This window comes from Argentina silus (assembly GCF_951799395.1).
Source record: "Argentina silus genome assembly, chromosome: 3".
Classification (NCBI taxonomy): Eukaryota; Metazoa; Chordata; class Actinopteri; order Argentiniformes; family Argentinidae; genus Argentina; species Argentina silus.
In genome coordinates this window covers 4,362,891-4,383,617 of record NC_139657.1, presented here as the reverse complement: position 1 = coordinate 4,383,617, position 20,727 = coordinate 4,362,891, and the positions used below count along the sequence as shown (strand labels likewise).

At 45.4% G+C, this 20,727-nt stretch overlaps 2 protein-coding genes across 2 annotated transcripts; both read right to left on the bottom strand.

The window, feature by feature from the left end:
• Positions 1 to 457: 457 nt before the first annotated feature.
• On the bottom strand, positions 458 to 14,746 carry cep152 (centrosomal protein 152). Its single transcript, XM_083665685.1, has 27 exons — positions 14,629 to 14,746; positions 12,898 to 13,007; positions 12,599 to 12,665; positions 12,131 to 12,481; positions 11,562 to 11,724; positions 11,268 to 11,408; positions 11,013 to 11,152; positions 10,391 to 10,591; positions 9,751 to 9,898; positions 9,075 to 9,166; positions 8,345 to 8,508; positions 7,852 to 8,044; positions 7,228 to 7,341; positions 6,800 to 6,930; positions 6,342 to 6,470; positions 6,099 to 6,234; positions 5,822 to 6,007; positions 5,402 to 5,677; positions 5,126 to 5,257; positions 4,349 to 4,987; positions 4,023 to 4,098; positions 3,668 to 3,835; positions 3,447 to 3,537; positions 2,929 to 3,011; positions 2,412 to 2,568; positions 1,953 to 2,056; positions 458 to 1,633 (listed from the first exon to the last, which is right to left on the bottom strand). Exons 1-27 carry the CDS (start codon positions 14,713 to 14,715, stop codon positions 780 to 782), a joined length of 5,133 nt encoding a protein of 1,710 aa, XP_083521811.1. The 5' UTR covers positions 14,716 to 14,746; the 3' UTR covers positions 458 to 779.
• Positions 14,747 to 15,650: 904 nt separating this feature from the next.
• cops2 (COP9 signalosome subunit 2) lies at positions 15,651 to 20,553 on the bottom strand. Its single transcript, XM_083667417.1, has 13 exons — positions 20,421 to 20,553; positions 20,141 to 20,254; positions 19,961 to 20,038; positions 19,660 to 19,785; positions 19,443 to 19,532; positions 18,867 to 18,944; positions 18,266 to 18,440; positions 17,670 to 17,848; positions 17,369 to 17,421; positions 17,142 to 17,239; positions 16,627 to 16,709; positions 16,486 to 16,544; positions 15,651 to 16,280 (listed from the first exon to the last, which is right to left on the bottom strand). Exons 1-13 carry the CDS (start codon positions 20,472 to 20,474, stop codon positions 16,136 to 16,138), a joined length of 1,332 nt encoding a protein of 443 aa, XP_083523543.1. The 5' UTR covers positions 20,475 to 20,553; the 3' UTR covers positions 15,651 to 16,135.
• Between the last annotated feature and the right edge of the window lie 174 nt (positions 20,554 to 20,727).

The following is a 20,727-nucleotide window of genomic DNA, read 5'->3' as shown; positions in this document are numbered from 1 at the left end:
GAGTGTATGTTACTACCTTGATCCTGAGCACAGAGAACAGAATCATTCCATGACAGAATCCTTGGTAAAGAAGCCATTGGTAGATTTAAATCGACGAGAGAACGACCAAACATTTTTTGCTTCGGTTCATCCTTAAAACCTGCATAATAAGTACCGTCTCTTTTCCATGACGGTACCAAAAAACATATTATATTAATATAACAATATATAATATGCCATTTAGCTGACGCTTTTATCCAAAGCGACTTACATTGCAGTGAGTGCATATATTTCAGTATATATGGTCCCAGCAGGAATCAAACCCACAACCTAAGCGTTGTTAGCGCCATGCTCTACCGACTGAGCCACAGAGAGATTTAGTGTAAAAAATATTTAGTATGGGACGTTTATTTAATGTATATGCACAGCATAACTTATAAACTTATAAAATACTTTAAATTAAAACACAAAACAGAATTTAAAACAATATGTTGAGATAAAATCCACGCATCAATACATTTTGGTGTAAAAAAACAAACAAAAAATAAGGCACACAAGAACTGTAACATTCAGAAATTTGGTAAACATGTAAAACTAGGGTTGCATCAACAGACAGATATTTATCATTTGTTAAGCACTCACTGCACACACAGGCCTTCTATAAATCAACCTACTGTAGAGACATTGGTTCTTGAACTTCAATTCTTGAAAACATTTGCCGTAAATTATGATTTTCATTTCACAAAAGAGCTGAGGGAGGATGAGCCCTTGAAATACTCAAACCTACGCCGTTCCCCTCTCTAGTTCTGGTGAGAGAATGGGCTATCAAACCCACTGTCCTGTTGACACAGCCTCAGCTCAGAGAACAGACTCTTAGTACACAATCTGTGCTGCCTGTCCCCCTCAGAGCCAGGGATGGGCTCCCTGTGTGTACTCGCCTTCACACTGGGGAAAGTTAAGGCTTTAGTGTGAGACGGAATGTTCACTATCTCTTTGTAAACAGTCACGTCAGAATTGTCAGCGGTGAGGCTTCCGAAACCCCGTCGGTCACCAGGTGTTGAAGGACCACCGAGGTAGAAGGGTTTGACTGCCTCCATTTTCCTGCCAGGGTAGGAGGAGAAGATTTGGCTGTCGGGGTTTGGGGTTTGGCTGTCTACCTGTGAGCCGTTGCTGACTGAACTCCAGTCACTCTGTCCGTCGTCTCTGACGGGAGGCTCCTGGATCAGGAAGGGTTTCCTCAGAGACTCTGAGGTGAAGTGGTCGTCTGCTTGACCCGAGTCCATCCCCTGCAGGTACATCTCTCTACCCTGGTTCCTCAGGGTAACATTGGTTGCAGTGAAATCACCATGGTAACCATCAACTGAGGATGCGTGATCCACCATCTTGTGTGAGAGGAAATGTGCCGGAGGGACATGGGGTTGTTTTGATGCAGTGTCTTTTGGGGCCTTCACCCTGGTCCTCACTGCTCCAGTGGTCTTGTAAAGACTTTCAGTGTGCGTCTGGCTCCTTCCAGTCCTCTCTTCACCAGGCCTGGCCTCTGGGACATGAGTTACAGGAAAGTGTTTCGTATTTGAGGCAGAACCTGAAGCACCTCCTGGATTGCTGTCAGATGCAGAGTCGGTCTTTGTTGACGGACCTGTTGATTCAAGACAAACTTTAAAACCTTTTTTTAATTAGATGTTTAACACCATGTTTTCACCCCCCAATACACTTTGAAAGTCTGTAAGTCATAAACTGTTTGGCCAGAAGGTTAACAACGTTTGCCTGTGGATAGTTTCACCCAAAGGTTAACAAAGTTTACTAGCTAAAAATGTAACTTAGCCTGATTAGCAACCGCTTCGACTCCCTGGAGGCAATCGTAACGTTACTGCCCGTCTCCAAAAATAACAACAACTGTAAACAGTTGTGTTTACATTCTGCAGTTCCTGACGTATGGACTTTCACAGCGTATACATTTGAACATAGTAACTTACTCTGTAAGCTGTGGTTCTTCCCTGATCTCCTCTTGGTGGGTGTCTCCAGCACTCTGGCCATTGCCGCCAATTTGCTCGCTGCATTCATGATTTTCTTCTCAGCGCTGCGGGAGAGAGGGAAGGAAAGGATAAACCGTTGGCCCTAGTGTAACAGACCAGAGAAGGATGAACAGATGGGAGGACATGAGCATGGCCTCTTTTTATTTTATTTATTTATATGCCATTTAGTTGAAGCTTTTATCCAAAGTGACTCACATTGCAGTGAGAGCATACATTTTTCAGTATATATGGTCCCAGCGGGAACCAAACCCCCAACCTAAGCGTTGTTTAGCTCCATGCTCTAACTAACTGAGCCACAGAGGCCTCTGCATACATTTTTCAGTATATATATATATATATATATTCCCAGCGGGAAACAAACCCCCAACCTAAGCGTTGTTAGCCACAGAGGCCCCTCACCCTGTGGCCTGCCCCCCCTCCTCCAGCAGCTCCTGCAGACAGGTCAGGTAGTAGCGCCTCATCCTCCTGGCCGTGTCCTGCCTCTCCCGCAGCACCTCCACGCGGATCACCTCCCCCGCTCGCTCCTTACTCTCCTGGAGGTAGCGCAGCATGTCTCCTGTCCAACGAAACGCAGAGTGAGGATGCGGTGTGTGCGCAGCACGGTCCCCACTTTAGCCCCAGGCAACGGCAGGGCTTTTACGGGAGTTAGTGATCATCATGGTCCTACCATAGATTACTTTGTGTTATGATGACTGACGGACAGATGAATCACTTACTTAAACTAATGTATTTGCTGTAAGTCGCTTTGGATGAAGGCGTCTGCTAAATGCCATAAATGTAATGGGCGGCTAGTCTGATGTCATCAAAGTTTCGTAAATAATTATAATAATAATAATCCTGGATAATCTTTAGTTGTGTGTTAACTTCACAGTCCCTAAGGCCTGCATTAGGCGTACAGGTCAGGACAGTGACTAACCTCTGATTTTTTCAACAGCCTTCATGTATTGCTCCTTCATCTCTTCAAGGCCAGCCTGAAGATGGTGCGAATCATCCGAACATCTGCAGTAAAGAGTTTATTCATTGTTACATCATTGGTCTCGTCACAATTCAATTGTCATTCAAATATGACGTATGTATTTAATACAGATCCAGGGTTCTCCCCAGGATATTAGAACTGCATGGCACCGGACTGCATTATCAAAAGTAGTGCCACCCTTACATTCTTTGGGGGAGAACGCTGCAGATCTCACTGGAGTCATCAGGGTCCAGTATTTCAAAACCTTTAATCTGGATAAAAATTATGATTGATTATTTTTTTGCTACCCAGGATCAGGTTGATTTGGCTGATTTCCCCAATACGACTCAAAATCTGCCAGATGATCTGACCCTGGATAGCAAAAAAAAAAAAAAATATTCTGATCCAGATTAAAAGTTTTGAAATGCCGGGCCTCGAGTAGAGCAAACCATTTCATAGCGGACATTATGTGAGCACACCTGGATGACTCTTTGGAAGAAGATCTTTTCACTTCCTCAAGTTTCAGTCGGTTGTCCTCTATCTCCTTTCGTAAGGCGTCAGCATGCTCATCTAAAGCGCCAAGGAGAGGGCGACAAGGACGCAACATTAATCTCACTCAAACTCTGCATCCAGCTCCTCAGCACCGTGGTGATGCAGCCTAGCAGGTGCCAAAAAAGGTGAGCAAAGTCGGCCAAGTTACCTTTGAGGCGCTGCATGCTGGCCTTGTTCTCCCTGACTGTGTGCTGGAGCTGACGGCAGGCCTTCTCCAGGTGCCTCTGCAGGTCCTGGGTCCTTTTCTGCAGCTTGCCCACGGTCTCGGCACACTGCTTACCGCAACGCGCCTCCTCCCGTCTCTGCGCAACAGAGTCTGAAAACGAACGCGTGTGAACAACAACCGTGTTACTCCTAAATACAACGGGGTTCAATCTGATTCATTTAATAATTTGTGTTATTAATTATACTGAATGTACTTTAAACATGTGTTTTAACAATGCCTGATACATCGAATACAAATACTTGTAGAATAGATGAAGCTTAAATGAAAGCTAACATACTGTGGATCTGGTTGATGTCTTTTTCGTGGCGTTCTTGGGTTTCTTTCAGCACACGACCAAGCCTGTCGTCACCTATCTGAGGAGGGAGAAACGCGTCCATAAACACAGTGTCAGATCAGGGACACTTCGGAGTACAGATAGTGTTTATCTGAGGGAGGACTATCAACAGTTATGCAGTACAGCATATCAACATGGCGGTACACCTCATCTGTTGTCTGGAACAGATTAGAACCAGACCCATTTAGGGCAACTTCACAAACAAATTGTGAACAAACGTTACGAACTTCAGGTGACCTATGCCGAGGTCAACCTTCAACAACACTCACCTTCTTCCACTCCCTCTTGGCCTTGGCTACTGCTTTAGAGAGCATGTCTTTGCATGTTGACTGGAGGATATGTCTGATGGTGCCCTCTGGGGCGGTGGGGCTGGCCCTCCTCCCCTCCCCACCACTCTGCCGCTCCGTGGGGGTAGTCTCCCTGAGGAGCAGGGCCTGGACCTCCGCTAGTCCAGCCTGCAGTTCAGCCAGCGCCTCCTCCCTGCCCTGCTGCCTCTGGGCTTGGCCTTTGCTCTCCTGCAGGCCCCTCCACTCCTCCTCTCTGGCCCTCAGAGCCTGCTGCAGCTCAGCCTCCTTCTGCAGAGTCAACTCCTTCCTCTGGCGGTCGGCCTCCTCCCTGGCCTGCTGTAGTGTCTGCTCCAGCTGGTTACGGTGGTCCTGCTGGTAGCGGGTCTGGATGGAGGAGACCTCCTGCTGCTTGTCCCTGTTCCAGGCTGCTCTAGCCACAGCCAGCTCGGCCTTCAGCAGGGCAGCCTGCTCCTCCCTCACACGCTGCAGCTGGCTCTGCAGAGACGCCACCTCCTCCTGGAGCTCCTCTACCTTCTGGGCTCCTTCACCCTGCTCCTCTAGCTGAGCTCTGTGGTGCCTCTCCTGCCACCGGTCCTCTGCCACCCTCAGGGCCAGGGAGAGCTGACACATTCAGAGACAAATGATCACAATCTGCTTTAGCTTTAAGCAAAGTACGTCACTACTTTTTATCTGAACACTGGAATGGAGAAATAATTGGAAATGGAAATAATTCAGTTGAAAAGTGACTGTTGTAGCTACCTGCTCTTCAACATGTTGGTCTTGCTGTTTCTCCCACTTCTCTTGCTCTCTCCGGAGATTGGTTTTGTACTCTGGGAGAGATGTCAAGTCCTCAAGCCAGCGGCTGTAAGCCCTGGTTACTGCACCTTCAACCTGCCAGAGAGAACCAAGCACAATGATTCCCAGAGGGCCAACAACACATCACAAAAGGGACATGTGGGGACAAGGGGACATGCCATATAAATTAATGACAAATAACTTAATATAACAGAAAACAAACTCTCAAATGCCCCTAACCTGTTTGGCCATGTCCCCTAGGTGTTTCTCCTGGAGCTCTCTCTGCACTCTTTTCCCTGCCTCCTCCACTGCCCTGCGCTTGGCCGTGTCTGCCTCCTGCTGCAGCCGGAGTCTCTGAGCGCTGAGCCTGGAGTCCAGCTCCTCCCTGCTGAAGCTCTCAGTGCTGCTGGGCTCCGTGGGGTCTGTCTGAGAGGCCTCCTCCAGGGTCTCGGTGTGTGTCCCTATCCTGGCCTCCTCCACTGCCTCCTCCAGCCTCTGAGCCCAGGCCCTCTCCATCTACAAAGAAGGGAAACAAATCACAGGGGTGTACCATTGCTCGTCCATAAGGGGGCAGTACTGAGCTGACATACACATGACAACAGGAGAGCAGCTGGAGGGAGCACACACACACACACACACACACACACACACGTCTCTTGCCTTCTGCTGCTCCGCCTGCCATGTAGCCTTGGCCGAGGCCACCCGGGAGAGGACCTGCTGTTGGACCTCGGTCTCCTTCTCTTTGGAGCACAGAGCTTTGAGGCTGGTCACTGCTGCCAGGCGCTCGGCCTCCAGGCCCGTCCTCAGCTCCTCCAGCGCTGTCCTGCTCTCCTCTCTTATCTTCAGCTGAGAATGACGAGAACACCACAAATATCAAAACCGATATCCTCTGTTCCCGCGCCGTCTTTATAGGAAGGAGAGACGTAGCACAACACACCTCGTTCTCCCTCATCTCGGCCTCCTTCTCCGTTCTGCTCTGCAGGTTGTCGTCCAGCCTGTCCTTCTCCTTGCAGACGGAGATGTAACACTCCTGCACGGTCAGCATCTCCTCCGTGACCTCAGACAGTTTGGATCTGCGTAGAGAATGAGGGATGTGACTCCACATAGGGGGAATACGAGAGAGAGCTTCAGGATCCTGAGGCTACATTTGAGGCAGCCGAGCCGTATGGCTTCTTCTTACTGTAGTTGCTGGATCTGCAGCTGGTGCTCAGCTGTGAGCAGTTCAAGCTGCTCTGTGTGCTCCAGGGTCAGCTCTGCACGGACCCGGTTCACCACATCATCCCTGAACTGCTGCTGGGTCCTCTCGGACCTGAACGCCACATCAGGGACACACACTCGTCATCAGTACACAGAGACGTTACATTTACATTCATGGCATTTAAGCAGACGCCTTTATCCAAAGCGACTCGCAACAACTACATTTGTTTTAGTAAGTAAATCATCTATCCATCAGTCATCATAAGACAATGTAATCTATGGTAGGACCAGGGGCCATAGGCAGTCACAATGCTGGAAGGAGAGAGAGAGAGATGTGATACAATGCTGACATCTCTCTCACACACACACACACACACACACACACACACACACACACACCTACCTACCTACCCACCCACCCACATTCTACAGCTAACCTACCTCTCAGCGGCCTCCTGCTTCTCCTGGTCCAGCTCCTGGATCATCTCCCTCATCTTCTTGCACAGCTCTGAGTTGGCAGACCTTACTTTCTCCTCGCCCAGTTTCAGCTCCTTGTTCCTCTCTTCTAGTGTCTGGATTGGGAACAGATGGGGGGAAAAAAAAACATCTTGACAATTCATCACAAAACAGGCTCATTTATTAAAAGAAATCAATCAAATGTATTTGTATAGCACTTTTTACATAGACAAATGTCACAAAGTGCTTCACAACAAGAACAATTCTAAATAGAATACAAACAATTTTAACTAACATCGGACCACAGACCCCCCAAAAAGCAAGACCTGGACTGGGTAATGGGTGCTCCGTTAACAGGAAAACAGATAAGACAATTGATCAAATGATAAAGCCAACCCAGGCCAGCAACCAACCTCGACACGTTCCTGTAAACGTTGTTTGTCCTCCTGCAGCCTCAAGAGCTCTGTGTGTGAAGCTGCAGTCATGTGGGACTGGTCCGGATGCTTCTCCAGACTGTTCTTCCTGACCTGCAGGACATGGAGAGAGAAGAAACACACTCATTCAGCATAATATTTTTAAAAAAAGTAATCCTTCCTTCTTCTAGCATTGTGACTACCAATAGCGCCTGGTCGTAGCATAGACTGTTTCTTATGATGACTGATGTATAGATGATTCACTTACTTTAGATAAATATACTTTGCTTTTGATAAATGTAAATGTAAAAAATGGGTCAGAGTGGTGTATTAGAAGAGTGGGGTACATAGATGAAGGGGTACACTTTCTATAGGCCAACGCCAAAAGGTTTGTTTACGTTATACCAACGGAGCATGTTGCCAGGCAACTGGTTGTTAGTCCAATAAAGAAATATCTAGATTTGGTAAATCAGGACATTTAACCAGGAAGCTATAAACTATTTGAAGCTCATTGACTTATTCAGGAGGGTGCTTAGTGACAGAAGGTACCATGCTGGTATCACTGAAGGGGAGGGGGGAGGGTTACAGACCTTGTGTACTGTACACGTCTGTGTTGGTCCTTACCATGGTGTCTCTGTCCAGCTGGGTCTGCAGCTCGTCCACACGGCCCTGAGAGAGCTGGAGCTCCTCCTGCAGCTGACTGATCCTCAGCCTCTTCCCCTTCAGACTGGCCAGGCAACGCTGCAGCTCTGTCCTCAACTCTCTCAACACCTCCTCTCTGGGCAGCTTGGGGTCAGACAGATCAGCCAGCACGGCGCTGCCAATTCAAAAATACACATTTACATTCATGGCATTTAGCAGACGCCTTTATCCGAAGCGACTTACGACAAATACATTTGTTTAGGTAAGTGAATCATCTATCCATCAGTCATCATAAGATAAAGTAATCAATGCTCGGACCAGGGGCCATAGGCAGGCATATACAAAATACACGCAACATTACTGTTAGATGGAATCGATGAGGATTATACATATATTTATTCCACCATCAGACACTTCAAATCATATCATCAGTGTTATAAGTAGGGGCGCAACGCTGAAATGTGCCACTGCATACCCGTGGAGACGTCCGTTTTTCCAGTTAACTTTCTTGATGCCCAGGTCCACGTAGGAATCTGACAGTTGGTTCTCCCAGTCCCCGTTCGTGTCCGGCGTTATGACTCCATGTTTCACTGCTGATTCATACAGAGTGATCTGCTCCTTCAGGTCATTCACGTCCTCCTTAATACATCAGGAGGGAGGGAGGGAGGGATTAGCTCCCTTTAACACACCTTTAAAATTCTCTACCAACAACCCTGTTCATGGTCTGTGGCTCAGTTGGTAGAGCATGGCGCTGACAACTCTTAGGTTGTGGTTTGATTCCCGCTGGGACCGTATATAATGAAAACATGTAGGCACTCACTGCAATGTAAGTCGCTTTGGATAAAAGCGTCAGCTAAATGGCATATTATATATTATTATATTATATTGTTTTTTGGTACCGTCATGGAAAAGAGACGGTACTTATGTTTGGTCGTTCTCTCGTCGATTTAAATCTACCAACGGCTTCTTTACCGAGGATTCTGTCATGGAATGATTCTGTTCTCTGCGCTCAGGGTCAAGGTATTAACATACACTCGCTTTGGATAAAAGCGTCAGCTAAACGGCGTATTATTATATATTATTAACTCCGCTGGCCGTTGAGTCTGTTCATGTGCAGTATATGCATGGAATCCTGCCAAATAATAGGCAATTTGGGGGAAAAGGCATACAAATGCATTAAAAAAAGGCATAAAAATGTCCCCAACCTGCAAGGCCTTGTTCATGTTTTCGTTCATGGTCTTGGCAGATTGGAGTTGCTGTAGCTTGATTTGCATCTGGCTCATCTCCTGCACTGAACCTGGGAAACACAAAATGAGAAAACAAAGTATTGGCTTATGCAAAGACTGGACTACGCTGTAAGACTGGACTACACTGGGCTACACTGTAAGACTGGGCTACACTGGACTACACTCTAAGACTGGGCTACACTCTAAGACTGGGCTAAGACCTGGCTAAGACTGGGTTACACTGTAAGACTGGGCTAAAACTGGGCTACACTCTAGGACTGGGCTACACTGGACTACACTGTAAGACTGGGCTACACTCTAGGACTGGGCTACACTGGACTACACTGTAAGACTGGGCTACACTGTAAGACTGGGCTACACTGTAAGACTGTAAGACTGGGCTACACTGTAAGACTGTAAGACTGGGCTACACTGTAAGACTGGGCTACACTGTAAGACTGGGCTACACTGTAAGACTGGGCTACATACACAAGCATTTGTATTCAACCAGTCCCCACACACACAACGTCATTCCGTTCTCATTCACTCCCTTAATCTGCACTGTTGGCAAAGCAGCAGCAGGTTAAAATGACATCAATACGACATAAACAAGCAATCCCCCCAAGGTGGCGACAGTGGAAACACAAACACCCACCTGTCTGGAGCAGTTTGGCACACTGCTGCTGGCTCTCCTCCAGGCGCTGAGTGAGGGCATTGATGACGCCGGCCCTCTCCACCTGCTCCTCCTCTCCCCGGCGCTCCAGCTGCCTCACCTGCTGCCGGAGCCTCTGGCCAGCGTCCCCCTGCCGACACCATACCAGAGCAGCACGCAGCCTTTTGTTGTCACAATGTTTACACAATGTTTACACGGCAACTTGACTACGTTTTAGTAAAGACGCACAGAAAATGACCCCCGACCTGCGAGGCCTTGTTTGTGTTTTTCGCTCGTGGCGTCCTGGCAGATTGGACTCGTTGGAAAATGTTACTTATATGTTCTTCCTAGCATTTAATGAGGATAGTGATCCCAGTATTGGACTGTGTGACCAAAGGCAGACAGTTAACCGGCTAACATGATGACTGTATAATCCAGGGGGAGGCAGAAATTGGAGGACGGGCTCATTTCTATTGTGTTGGATTGTTCTATTGCGTTCCTCATTCCATTCCATTGCATAACAATGAGCCCGTCCTCCGATTTCTACCCATACCAGCCTCCACGAATGCCATTCATTATAATCTCATTCTACATCCTTGCACTCAAGTGTTGAGTGTGTGGCTTGAGCGTGCAGCGGACCGACCTGTTCCTCCAAGGCCTGAGTGCAGGCGTCGATCTCCTGCTGCAGCGTTAAGACCTTGGCCTCGTGCTGCTCCCTCACAGAGGACAGGTCCCTGTCGTGGTTCTCCCGCGCCCTGGACAGGCTGTCAGAACGGCACAGCTCCATCATCTGCTGCTTAATGCAGTCCACCTCCGCATCTGCCACCCTCTGTTTCTTCAAGTGCTATAAACACACACGCAGACAGACACACACACACACACACAGGCAGACACACACAGGCAGACACACACAGGCAGACACACACAGGCAGACACACACAGGCAGACACACACACACAGGCAGACACACACACACACACAGGCAGACACACACACACACACACAGGCAGACAGACACACAGGCAGACAGACAGACACACACAGATACACACAGACAGACAGACATACACAGACAGACAGACATACATACACAGACAGATAGACATACACACACAGACATACACACACACACACAGACACAAACTTTATCATTGACTCTTTGTAACTAAACTGCCTGTTACAGTCAGTCTAGACAGTGTAGACAGTCTCTGTTCTCAGTCTTGAATCTGCCATTACTGTCTAATCTAAATGACCAGATCACTCACTTCATGATCTCTTTCAGTCAGTGCCTGAACCTGCAGCTCCAGGGACTTGATGTTGCTTAGCAGTTGAACCTCTCGCCCCTTGGCCTCCTCAAGCACCCGACTGGACTCCTTCAGTGTCACCGCCAGACCCTCCTTCTCATCTTACGAAATAAAACAGATGAGGATATACTTGTGGGGGGGGGGGGGGGGGGGGGGGGGGGGTCAATGGAATGGGCGTGTAGCCTGTGAGCAGGCATACGGTTTTGAGCAACGTACCTTTGACGATTGCAAACTGATGCTCAAGGTATCTCATATTGCGCCTCGAATCCTCAAGCTTGCGCTCAAAGTCTTCAATTTGTCTCAGCTGGGCCTTGTTCAAAATCAGTTGCTGGGCAAGCTGCTGGCTGTCGTTGGAATCTGAAACGCAGCAAATGTTAGAATGTGTCTGAGTCTAAAAGGTAATACAAAAGTAAGCCACCCTCAGAACTGTCAATCAATCTACTCTAACATCTTCCAAAATCTGCCAATTTGTGTCCTCAACCTCAGCAAAGACAACATGAGAAGACTCACTTTGCACTGAGTCCAGGAAGTCTCTCTGCAGCTGGTCGAACTGGCCATTCTGGTGGGGGGCCTCGGAGTTGAACATTACCGGCTGGTTGGCAGGTTGGTATGGGTTGCAGCTGGTCTTGTAATGATCCACCTGTCTGTCCCCTGATCCCCCACTGTCAAATTTCTATAGGAGGAAAACAACAATGAGATCCCGTAATCAATACGCTATGAAAGACACAAACTGCAGAATGTTAGACAGGCGTCTCCAAACCATACCGTCATCGTTACGATTGCTAGCAAAAGAGAGTCAGTCTCCAACCATGACAAATGTCTCCTGTTAACATTCTGCTGTTTGTGACGTACAGACGTTCATAGCGTAGAGAGTAAATGTACCGTATTGTTGTGATAACTCAGCTGGCTATGGCTGAATTTCAATATATCATTGCTGACAAAATACAACCTTGCAGTCACATTAGGTTCCTTGATCATAACATAACCATATGAAAACGAACATCCCTATGAAAGTTAAATCTACTTTGTCATGGCGATGGCGATGCTTAGTCCAAAACACAAAGATAAACCTCACTCACTTGAAATTGTTTTCTGGTGTGGTTCTGATCCCCGTAGTTTTGCTCGTTCCTCTGTCCCCCAACTCCCTGATGATATTCCACCCCTGGGTTGACGGCGCCATGTGGGTATGGTTCATGCTCATACCCCTGCTCAGTGGAGAAATCATTGCTGGCCGCAGACATGTCCGTACCCACAGTGGTGTATGCATAGCCCCCTTGATTGTACTGGTACTCCTGGCCTTGCTGGTTCCAGGCATGGGGGAGGGGTTGACCCTGCTGAGGGTGACTGTCGTCACCATTGACCTGTGCAGTCCCATCCTCGTAAGGATACTCACCATGGTAGGAGCCTTGGTCATAATTATCGTCATAGTTCTAAAAAGACAGCATAATTCAATTAGTTCCTTCCATCATTGATTGGCACTCTTAATGTGCGGCCTAGACATGCAGACATAACATCAAACATTAGACACTGATAGTGAAACACCTTACCTCTTCGTGAGAGGCAGGTCTTTGTTGATCTGGCCACTCAGCGTTTTGGTTCCATGTGGGCTGTTGTCTGAGAGACCAATACAAAATAAAACAAGGATGGTATGCGGTCACACCATTCAGTCCAACCAAGTGTGTAAGATCGAGATTTTAACATACCAACAATGGAGTAAAGCAGGCTTATATTTTGGGGATCCCAAGTTGCCCCTTTAACCAGGAAAGCGTGTTTAGAGGCAACAGAGCCAACTTTTTTTTTTTTAGCCTGTTCTACCAAGATGTGCCAAAATCTAAATGTGTTGTACCTGTTGCCGGTGTCTTGGTTGCTGCAGGCAGTGTAATCCAGTTCTGGAGAGGAGTCGTCCCTGCTGTCCTCCAGCATGTCATCCGGAAGGTCTGTTAGTAGCTTGTGCAACTGCAAAACAAACACGTGGTGATGACTCACCCAGGTTGCTCAGCAACAGGGTTATACAGTATACAGAAAAACAGTAAGGGCAGGCGCTCAATCGCAGCCACAGGAGCTAGTAGGAGAAACTACTTTCTTTAAAAAAAATAAAAATAAAAAAAAATAGTTAGTCATAGTTTCTCTTTTGACAATGAAACAAATGCATGACAAGCCTTGAAAAAACAGAAAAGCTCAGTTCCTCCTGACCCATTCTCTAACAGCACCAACTGCCCAACAGCACCAACTGTCCTCAATGTCAGGAGCAGATTGAATAAATCACTGTCAATCAATACTTCCACAACAGGTTTCCTTGACAGCTATTGATGCACACTGACACTACAGAGAGCCCTGGATGACAGAACAGGCAGAGCCAGCTGGACTTACTTCCCATAAGGACTGTTGAATTTGTCTCACAGCCTCCACTGTGTCCTCAACCACAGGACCCATGTCCCGCTCGAGCATTTACCAACTGAGAAGGCACAGCGACTTCAGCTACTGAGCCACAAGCTGTCAGTCTTTCGCACAGACGACTGTCTGTGTGAAACATCCAAAATGTGCATGGCATGTTCGGGCCACCCTTAGCATTTTTGTTGTTTTAGTCCCAGAGCACCCTATTGTTTGGATGACGGACCATATATGCTGGTTAACTGGAGCAGAAACATTACTGATTACCAGTGACAAACATTTTCCACTTGACCGACTTGTTGAGCCCATGTATCCAGCACATATATACAACATAAGCACAAATGTCCATTTGATGTAAAAAAAAAATATATATATATATTTTCCAGTTGATTTTCTCAAGGTAATCTTGTCCACTGATAATCCATTCAATGCCTCAATAGCCACACGTTCCAAACATGTGTGCTCTAGCTGAATGCAACAACGCTCTAAACTGAGGGAAAACACAGGGCTGAACGAGTTTCTGTGCGACACACCTGACGGCCCTTCACCTGAACCAATTAGAGCACAGGTTCTGGATCCGGCAGATAGCTAAGAGGTGAGTAACAGCATGCCAACATCTGGTTGGAGGAGGCCAGGCAGAGTACCTGACAGGTAAACGCCTAGGTTACACCCCACGGGCTTCCCCACACCGTTGATATGCACAAATACAAACACAGTACCAAAAGAGGAGAGGGTGAGTATTAAGAAAGAAAGAAATAGCCTATCCCAGGGCTAAAATTAATCTGGTCCTGGTAGATGTACCAGACATAAAGAAGGGCCCTTCACAGGAAGATTCTACCAAGCTACAAGGACATAAGGTAAAACCACTATCTTTCAGTAATATCACCGTCTATGTAAATTATGTTCAACATCAATGATGAAATTCAATGATAGATACACAGATAGTAGCCTATGAAGTGGGTAAACAGAACAGTATTGTAATTTAGCTTTAAATAAACTAAACACAACATTAAAGAGCGGTTTAATTACTATATACACAACATAGGTAGGCTACAAATGCAACACAAAAGGTCTGGAAGGAAGCTTTGCACTGGATATATTATAGTATTTGAAAGCTTGGTTGCAATGTAACATTCACAGTGGGGGTCAACATCCACCAGACTGGGTCAGATTTAAATCCGCTCACCTCTTGCTCTCTGGCGTAGTCCTCCGGGTCGTACTCCTCTTCCTCATGTTGAGTTTGCAGGGCGGCGCTGTCAAAGTCGATGGACATGATCAGGTCGGAGTGTGCAAATTGTGAGGCAGGACCTAAAACAGAAAAACGTATACAGGATTTTGGTTAGCATCATAACACTGAGATGATTTGCATTTAATCACAGCATCAAGACAGAGCAGCATGTGCACCTTGATCAAATTCAGAACACCAAGACAACTACCCCACAAAATTGGCTGGTTGGCAAAAAAGTAAACACACACTGGCCAGATAACGTTTCCTATGAGACAAACCGCCCACTCGCTTCGGCCAGAGCAAAGGGCTGTGATTGAACTTACCTTTTCGCAGCTAGCTATGAATGAGCTGAAAGGATGTCCGAGGTTAGCTGTTGTTGTGCTGCAACTGCAAGGGAGCTAGCCGACACCTGAGTGAAGACATTCACTTAGAAGACGGGCTACTTGCTATACAAACTGCAGGATAGTCAGAGATCTCGCCGGCAAGTTAGTTGACCAGTTGGTAAGCTAACTTTCTTTAGCAAGCTAATCATAAATGGCTACCCTGCATGGCAACCAGAGAAAACAAAGTCTGACATGCGACTTCGCTAATTTTCACAGCCCCAGCTCTATAGTCTGATAGAAGTGCAGTTGTGTCACCATGAGCCAATAAGCCCAAAAAGGCACAATGTGGTGTTAAAGCGTAAGAAAAACAGTTAGCTTATTGACTAACTAGCTATTTCTGGCTGACTGACTTCCGTGTTTGGAAGCCGCCCCTTGAAAGCTCGCGCGCCTAAACAGCGGCAAGGCGCTCGGCAGCTGATTGGTTCTTCAACGAGCCGACGAGCCAACCAGGCGCGGCCGTCCCTCCAGATGTTGCAGCGCTGCCCACTCCACGTTACGGGGATGAGTGGGGTTTTACTAGTCACATAAAAATTAAGTTAATCTGCATTATATTCAACAGTTAAAAAAATAATAAACAAAGACGGCGCACACACAACGTGAGGCAATTAACACCGTTTAATACAGTATTCAGTAACAAAACATTTGAGGTACTGAGTATACACTGTACTGTTTGTGATCTGCAGGCTCCATTGATGAGATATTGATTTGAGCGCAACCTGTACACTGTACATTTTGCAGAACAGGGCATGCTGGTTTTGGCATCATCTTGCTCAGCTCAAGTTTCTTGTTATACTTCAAGTGTGTTCACATTTCCATTGACAGGAATGTGCGTTGGTAAACATATTTCAATAAAAAGGAAGAGTAAATAAGTGCGGTTTAAAAAGTCTTCTCTCTGATCGTACGATTTCCAGTTTTATTCACTCGGGGAAATTAAATCTGTCGGTCTTCAGACACAGAAACAGTGAAACATAAACTGGCCAGCACCTTCTCCGTTTTATCAATGGGTGACTGCTAGTCTACCATTGAACTCTGCATCAATCCACTGTCATCTTGAGAATGTTCTACTGGTATGTATGCATTGATCAGGCCAGCTTGCTCACGATGGCCTGGTTTAAAGTGTTAAGTTGATTCGTCCATTTGTCTAAAGCAGTGTATCTGGCCCCTCCCCTCTTCTGGTGATCCAGCTCCAACAACTGATTGACTTGGTCGATTCTGCCATTGATTGTGCTGGGAAATACAAAAGGACGGGATGAAGTCAGAACAAAAACAAATCAGACAAATGTCCACGCATATTTTGTAGCCTATATACTCATAACATAGGAGGCCAAACACTTACAGTACAATCACTGAATCATTGGAAGAGGAAACATTACGTAATCAATGATGAATTAAAAACAAAGTTACACCACATAAATAATCATTTTTATCCAACCTGTCAAGGATGCACTGCACCAACAAGCTTTCAACATCTGCGACATCAATGTTCAATTCCTATAGGAGACAAGGTTTATATTAGACATGTATCTAGATAGAATGCTTTGTCAAAAGAACATACAGAACTTAGTGAACCTACCTTTGAAATAAAAGGGATGTGTATTCTTGTGTAAGGCCTGATTAACTTGATAAGCACTTGTGTTCTTATGTTTCGTAACAACTCTGAAAGACAAAAAGCCAGGGAAGAGGTTATTTCATTTACATTTATGGCATTTAGCAGACGCCTTTATCCAAAGCGACTTACAACAAATACATTTGTTTAAGTAAGTGAATCATCTATCCATCAGTCATCATAACAAATCTATGGTAGGACCAGGGGCCATAGGCGGTCACAATGCTAGAAGAAGGAAGAATTACTTCTACTTTTTTTTTCTTTTTTTACAGGAGAGAAACTCGTACAGGGGGGTAGTGGGAATGAAGAGGTCTTTAGGAGGGACAGTTTTCATATAAAAAAAGCTTTTGATTACCAATACACTGCTTGTGCATTAATATAACTGAATACATTATCTAGAAAATCGAATAAATAAATAAAAAGTGCAGTCTCAGTATGTGTAAAACGTCCCATTCTAAACATAACGCATCAAAAAAACATACCTTCTATGTGTTCCCTTATAAAGGGATCATCCATTATGTTGCTGTGGTTCGTTTTCAGAATCTTCTCAAACTCAGTGATGTCATTGTTCTGGTAGGAACTAGGGTGAAAAAAGTAATTCAGACAACAATTATGCATACCGTATGACGTGTAAATAAATAACAAAAACAAAACTATTCCAGTAGAGAGATTGTAGTGTCAGAAAGGTTAATGTGATACACAGACTTACCTTACCAAGTTTGTCATAGCAAGAATGTCTGGGTCGTTTTTATACGGTTTTGCCTAGCGGAACCAAATTTCCGAATAAGTAAATGTTGTCAAAAATAATGAAATTGAGGAATAGCTAGCTACTACCAATATGATTTACAATATACAATATAGTGTATTACTTTCATGTTGGAATGGAAATGAACCTGCTTGAATAAGCAAGTATTTTCCAGAGTGAATTTTTAGGAGCCAATTATTGCTGTTGTTATTATTATTATTATTATTTTTATTATTGTCTATACTATTGTCATTGTGTAAAATACCTCCTGGGAGTCGAATGGGTTGATTCCAGACTTCATCAGCATATTGGCTAAAACCAGGTACTTCAGGCAGGTGGTTCTCCGAGGACTCCCGGACTCATCGTAGTTTTTGAAAGCCTCAAAGAAGTCTGTATGAGCTTTCTCAAACTCTCCTTCTCTGAGATGCATTTTCCCTCCACACTCTGAAACAGCACAAACAACATGGCAAGGGATCATTTCCCTGAATCCTGTTGCTCGAGGGTAACTTACCGTGCAACTATTATTTGCAGTATTTAACATGTTGTATAACAGGGGAGGCTGGTGGAGGGAGAAATCGGAGGACGGGCTCATTGTAATGCATGGAATGGAATTAGGAATGGTATAAAACACGTGTGACACCAATACAATAGAATGAGCCCGACCTCCAATTTCTGCCTCCCTTGGATTATACAGCCATCATGTTAGCTGGTTAACTTTCTGCCTTTGATCGCAGTCTAATAATGGAATCACTATCCTTATTAAATGTATTCCATGCGTTACAATGAGCCCGTCCTCCGATTTCTACCTCCACTGCTGTATAAGGGGTACATGGGCACATGGAAAATGTCTCTGCTCTTTACCTCTGATCACTCCCATGATGAGGGGATGAGGGATGGCCGACTTGATGTGCAGGGACTGTTCATAGAGAGCCTTCAGCTTTTTGTTGTTTTTCTGTGCCGTGTACATCTGTATTTCAAGGGCGTAGATCTCCAACAGTTGGGTTCCTTTCTTGAGGTCATCCTCCCCATCGTCCGTCTACATACACCAAGCCAAAGCATGGAACAAAAGCATGGAGTTCACACGGTGAAGTTCAGGGCATTCTAAATTACCACAACCAGGCATACAGATGTAACGATATTGGCTTAATAAATATGGTTACATTTACATTTTTGACATTTAGCAGATGCTTTTATCCAAAGCGACTTACAACAAGTACATTTGTCTAAAGTATGTGAATCATCCATACATCAGTCGTCATAAGAAAAAATCTATGCTAGGACCAGGGGCCCTTGGCAGTCACAATGCTAGAAGAAGGAAGGATTATTATTATTTATTTAATTAATTAAATGATAAAACCTCTCTTTGAAAAGACTTAGGCCCAATCCCGATACACCCCTTGTATTGGTAAAAATAAGAAATGGGACTGGGCCTTAGGTATTGCATCGATGAGTGCTTCTTTACCTGGCATGATGAGTGCAGCTGCCTGAGAATCTTCTGGAGCTTTCCGTACTCTTCCCTCTCCAGGTACAACTTCCCAAGCTAAATTCAAATCAACCAATCAAGCGAATGTATTTCTACGGCACGTTTTTACGAACTAAACTGTCACAAAGTGCTTTACAACAAGAACAATACAAACAATGAATACAATACAACCAATAAGAACGACTGTAACACTGAACCATAGACCCCCAATGTCCCATGCACCAGCCTCACCAAGTCAATTTCCTGTATGTGCAAATACACTTGGCCAAATAAAAGAATTCTGATTCTGATTCTGATTCTGATTCAAAAAGTAAGCCAAGGAAAAACTCCCCAGAGGGGAGAAAAACATAGGGCACAGTGACAACAGGGAGGGAAGGGGGGGGGGGGGGGGGGGGGGGGGGTGGGATGAGTGGAATAGGAAACTACAAAGTATCAAGTAAGAACCATACATGTTCTGCCATAGTTGATTTGCATTGTATAGAATTGATCAAATAAACAGCACATCATCATAATCATCATCATATGTAAAGTGGTTTGCCTCAGATTTCATCATACCTTTGTGTTGGTTTTAAACCACAGCCTGTCATTTTTGGCATCTTTTAATGCATCCAATGTGGTTTCATAAAACTCTTGCAGCAAGTCCATCTGTAAATATGCAATGTGAAAGTATAAGCCTACAGTGTATTCTTCACAGTTTGAACGTACCTCCAAAAATGAATACATATCAGTCTGAGACACTGAGTCATTATGACACATGAATTTGTTTCGATACCTGCTTTGACGTAGAGATGTAATCAAGGATGGAGTTGATTGATTTCTCAGAGTAGTTTCTCGTAACCGCGCTCCGAATGTAGGTTAAAAGCTGTTTGTACCTATTCATCATTTCAGGGAAATTTGTCTGTAAAACATATAAAAAGACAACACAAGGTAATGTTGATAATGTTAATATTCTCTCTTCTGCTCAGATTAGTTGTGTTTCTCAACACTTTATTTGTAATTTTGCAAAAAGAAGGATGTGAATGTTTAATAATGTTGCTTTACTGACATGTACAGTGCTGTATGTGGGTGCTTACCAGCTTGAAGTTAATCTTGATCATCTGTTTTAAGGCTTTGAACCCCCATTCTCCCTTTTCCCCTTCAAGTTCCAGCACCTGGGAATCAAAGAGGCATCCATTTTATAACAGAGCCTTTATTGCATGTCAACATTCATGATAAGAACTGTCATTGTCCAGAGGAGGACAGTACAATCTAACCTTCTGAAAGCTGCATAAAGCTGCTTTTGGGTCATCTTCCTTCAGAGCTTTTGAGTTGTAGTACTGATTTTCCAAGTCAACATTGGGTTCGGAGTTGCTGTCCTCTGAATATTCCTGAAATTACAAAATACAGTTAAGGTGGCTGCGATAAGGTGCTGTGATGAAATTGGCTAGCTACTGACACATCAACAACATACTGATATGCTAGCCAGCTAGCCAGCTAGCAGCAAGCTAGGGAGCAGTTGACAGTAACACAATCCCAATGATTTTGTGTGCTTACCAGATCATAATCCTCTTCGTCATCGCACATGAAGTCATCTTCCATATCAGACATGCTGCGCCACTAATACCCAGACAGAAGTTTGTTAAAACGACTAACTACTACTAGCAGCAGCTACTTTCATCACACAGCAAGACCAGAGCGAGGGGGAGGGTTCACGCTGCTACGTCATCCCCCAGCAACGCTTTGACGCAGCCCGATCCCCCCGAACACGCCAGGTTCAGACTCTTCCGTATTCTTGCGTTTGGTTCCATCGTGTCGCGTTGGGCTGGTCGGGAATCAGTTACTTTGTTGTGTTGAAATCCGT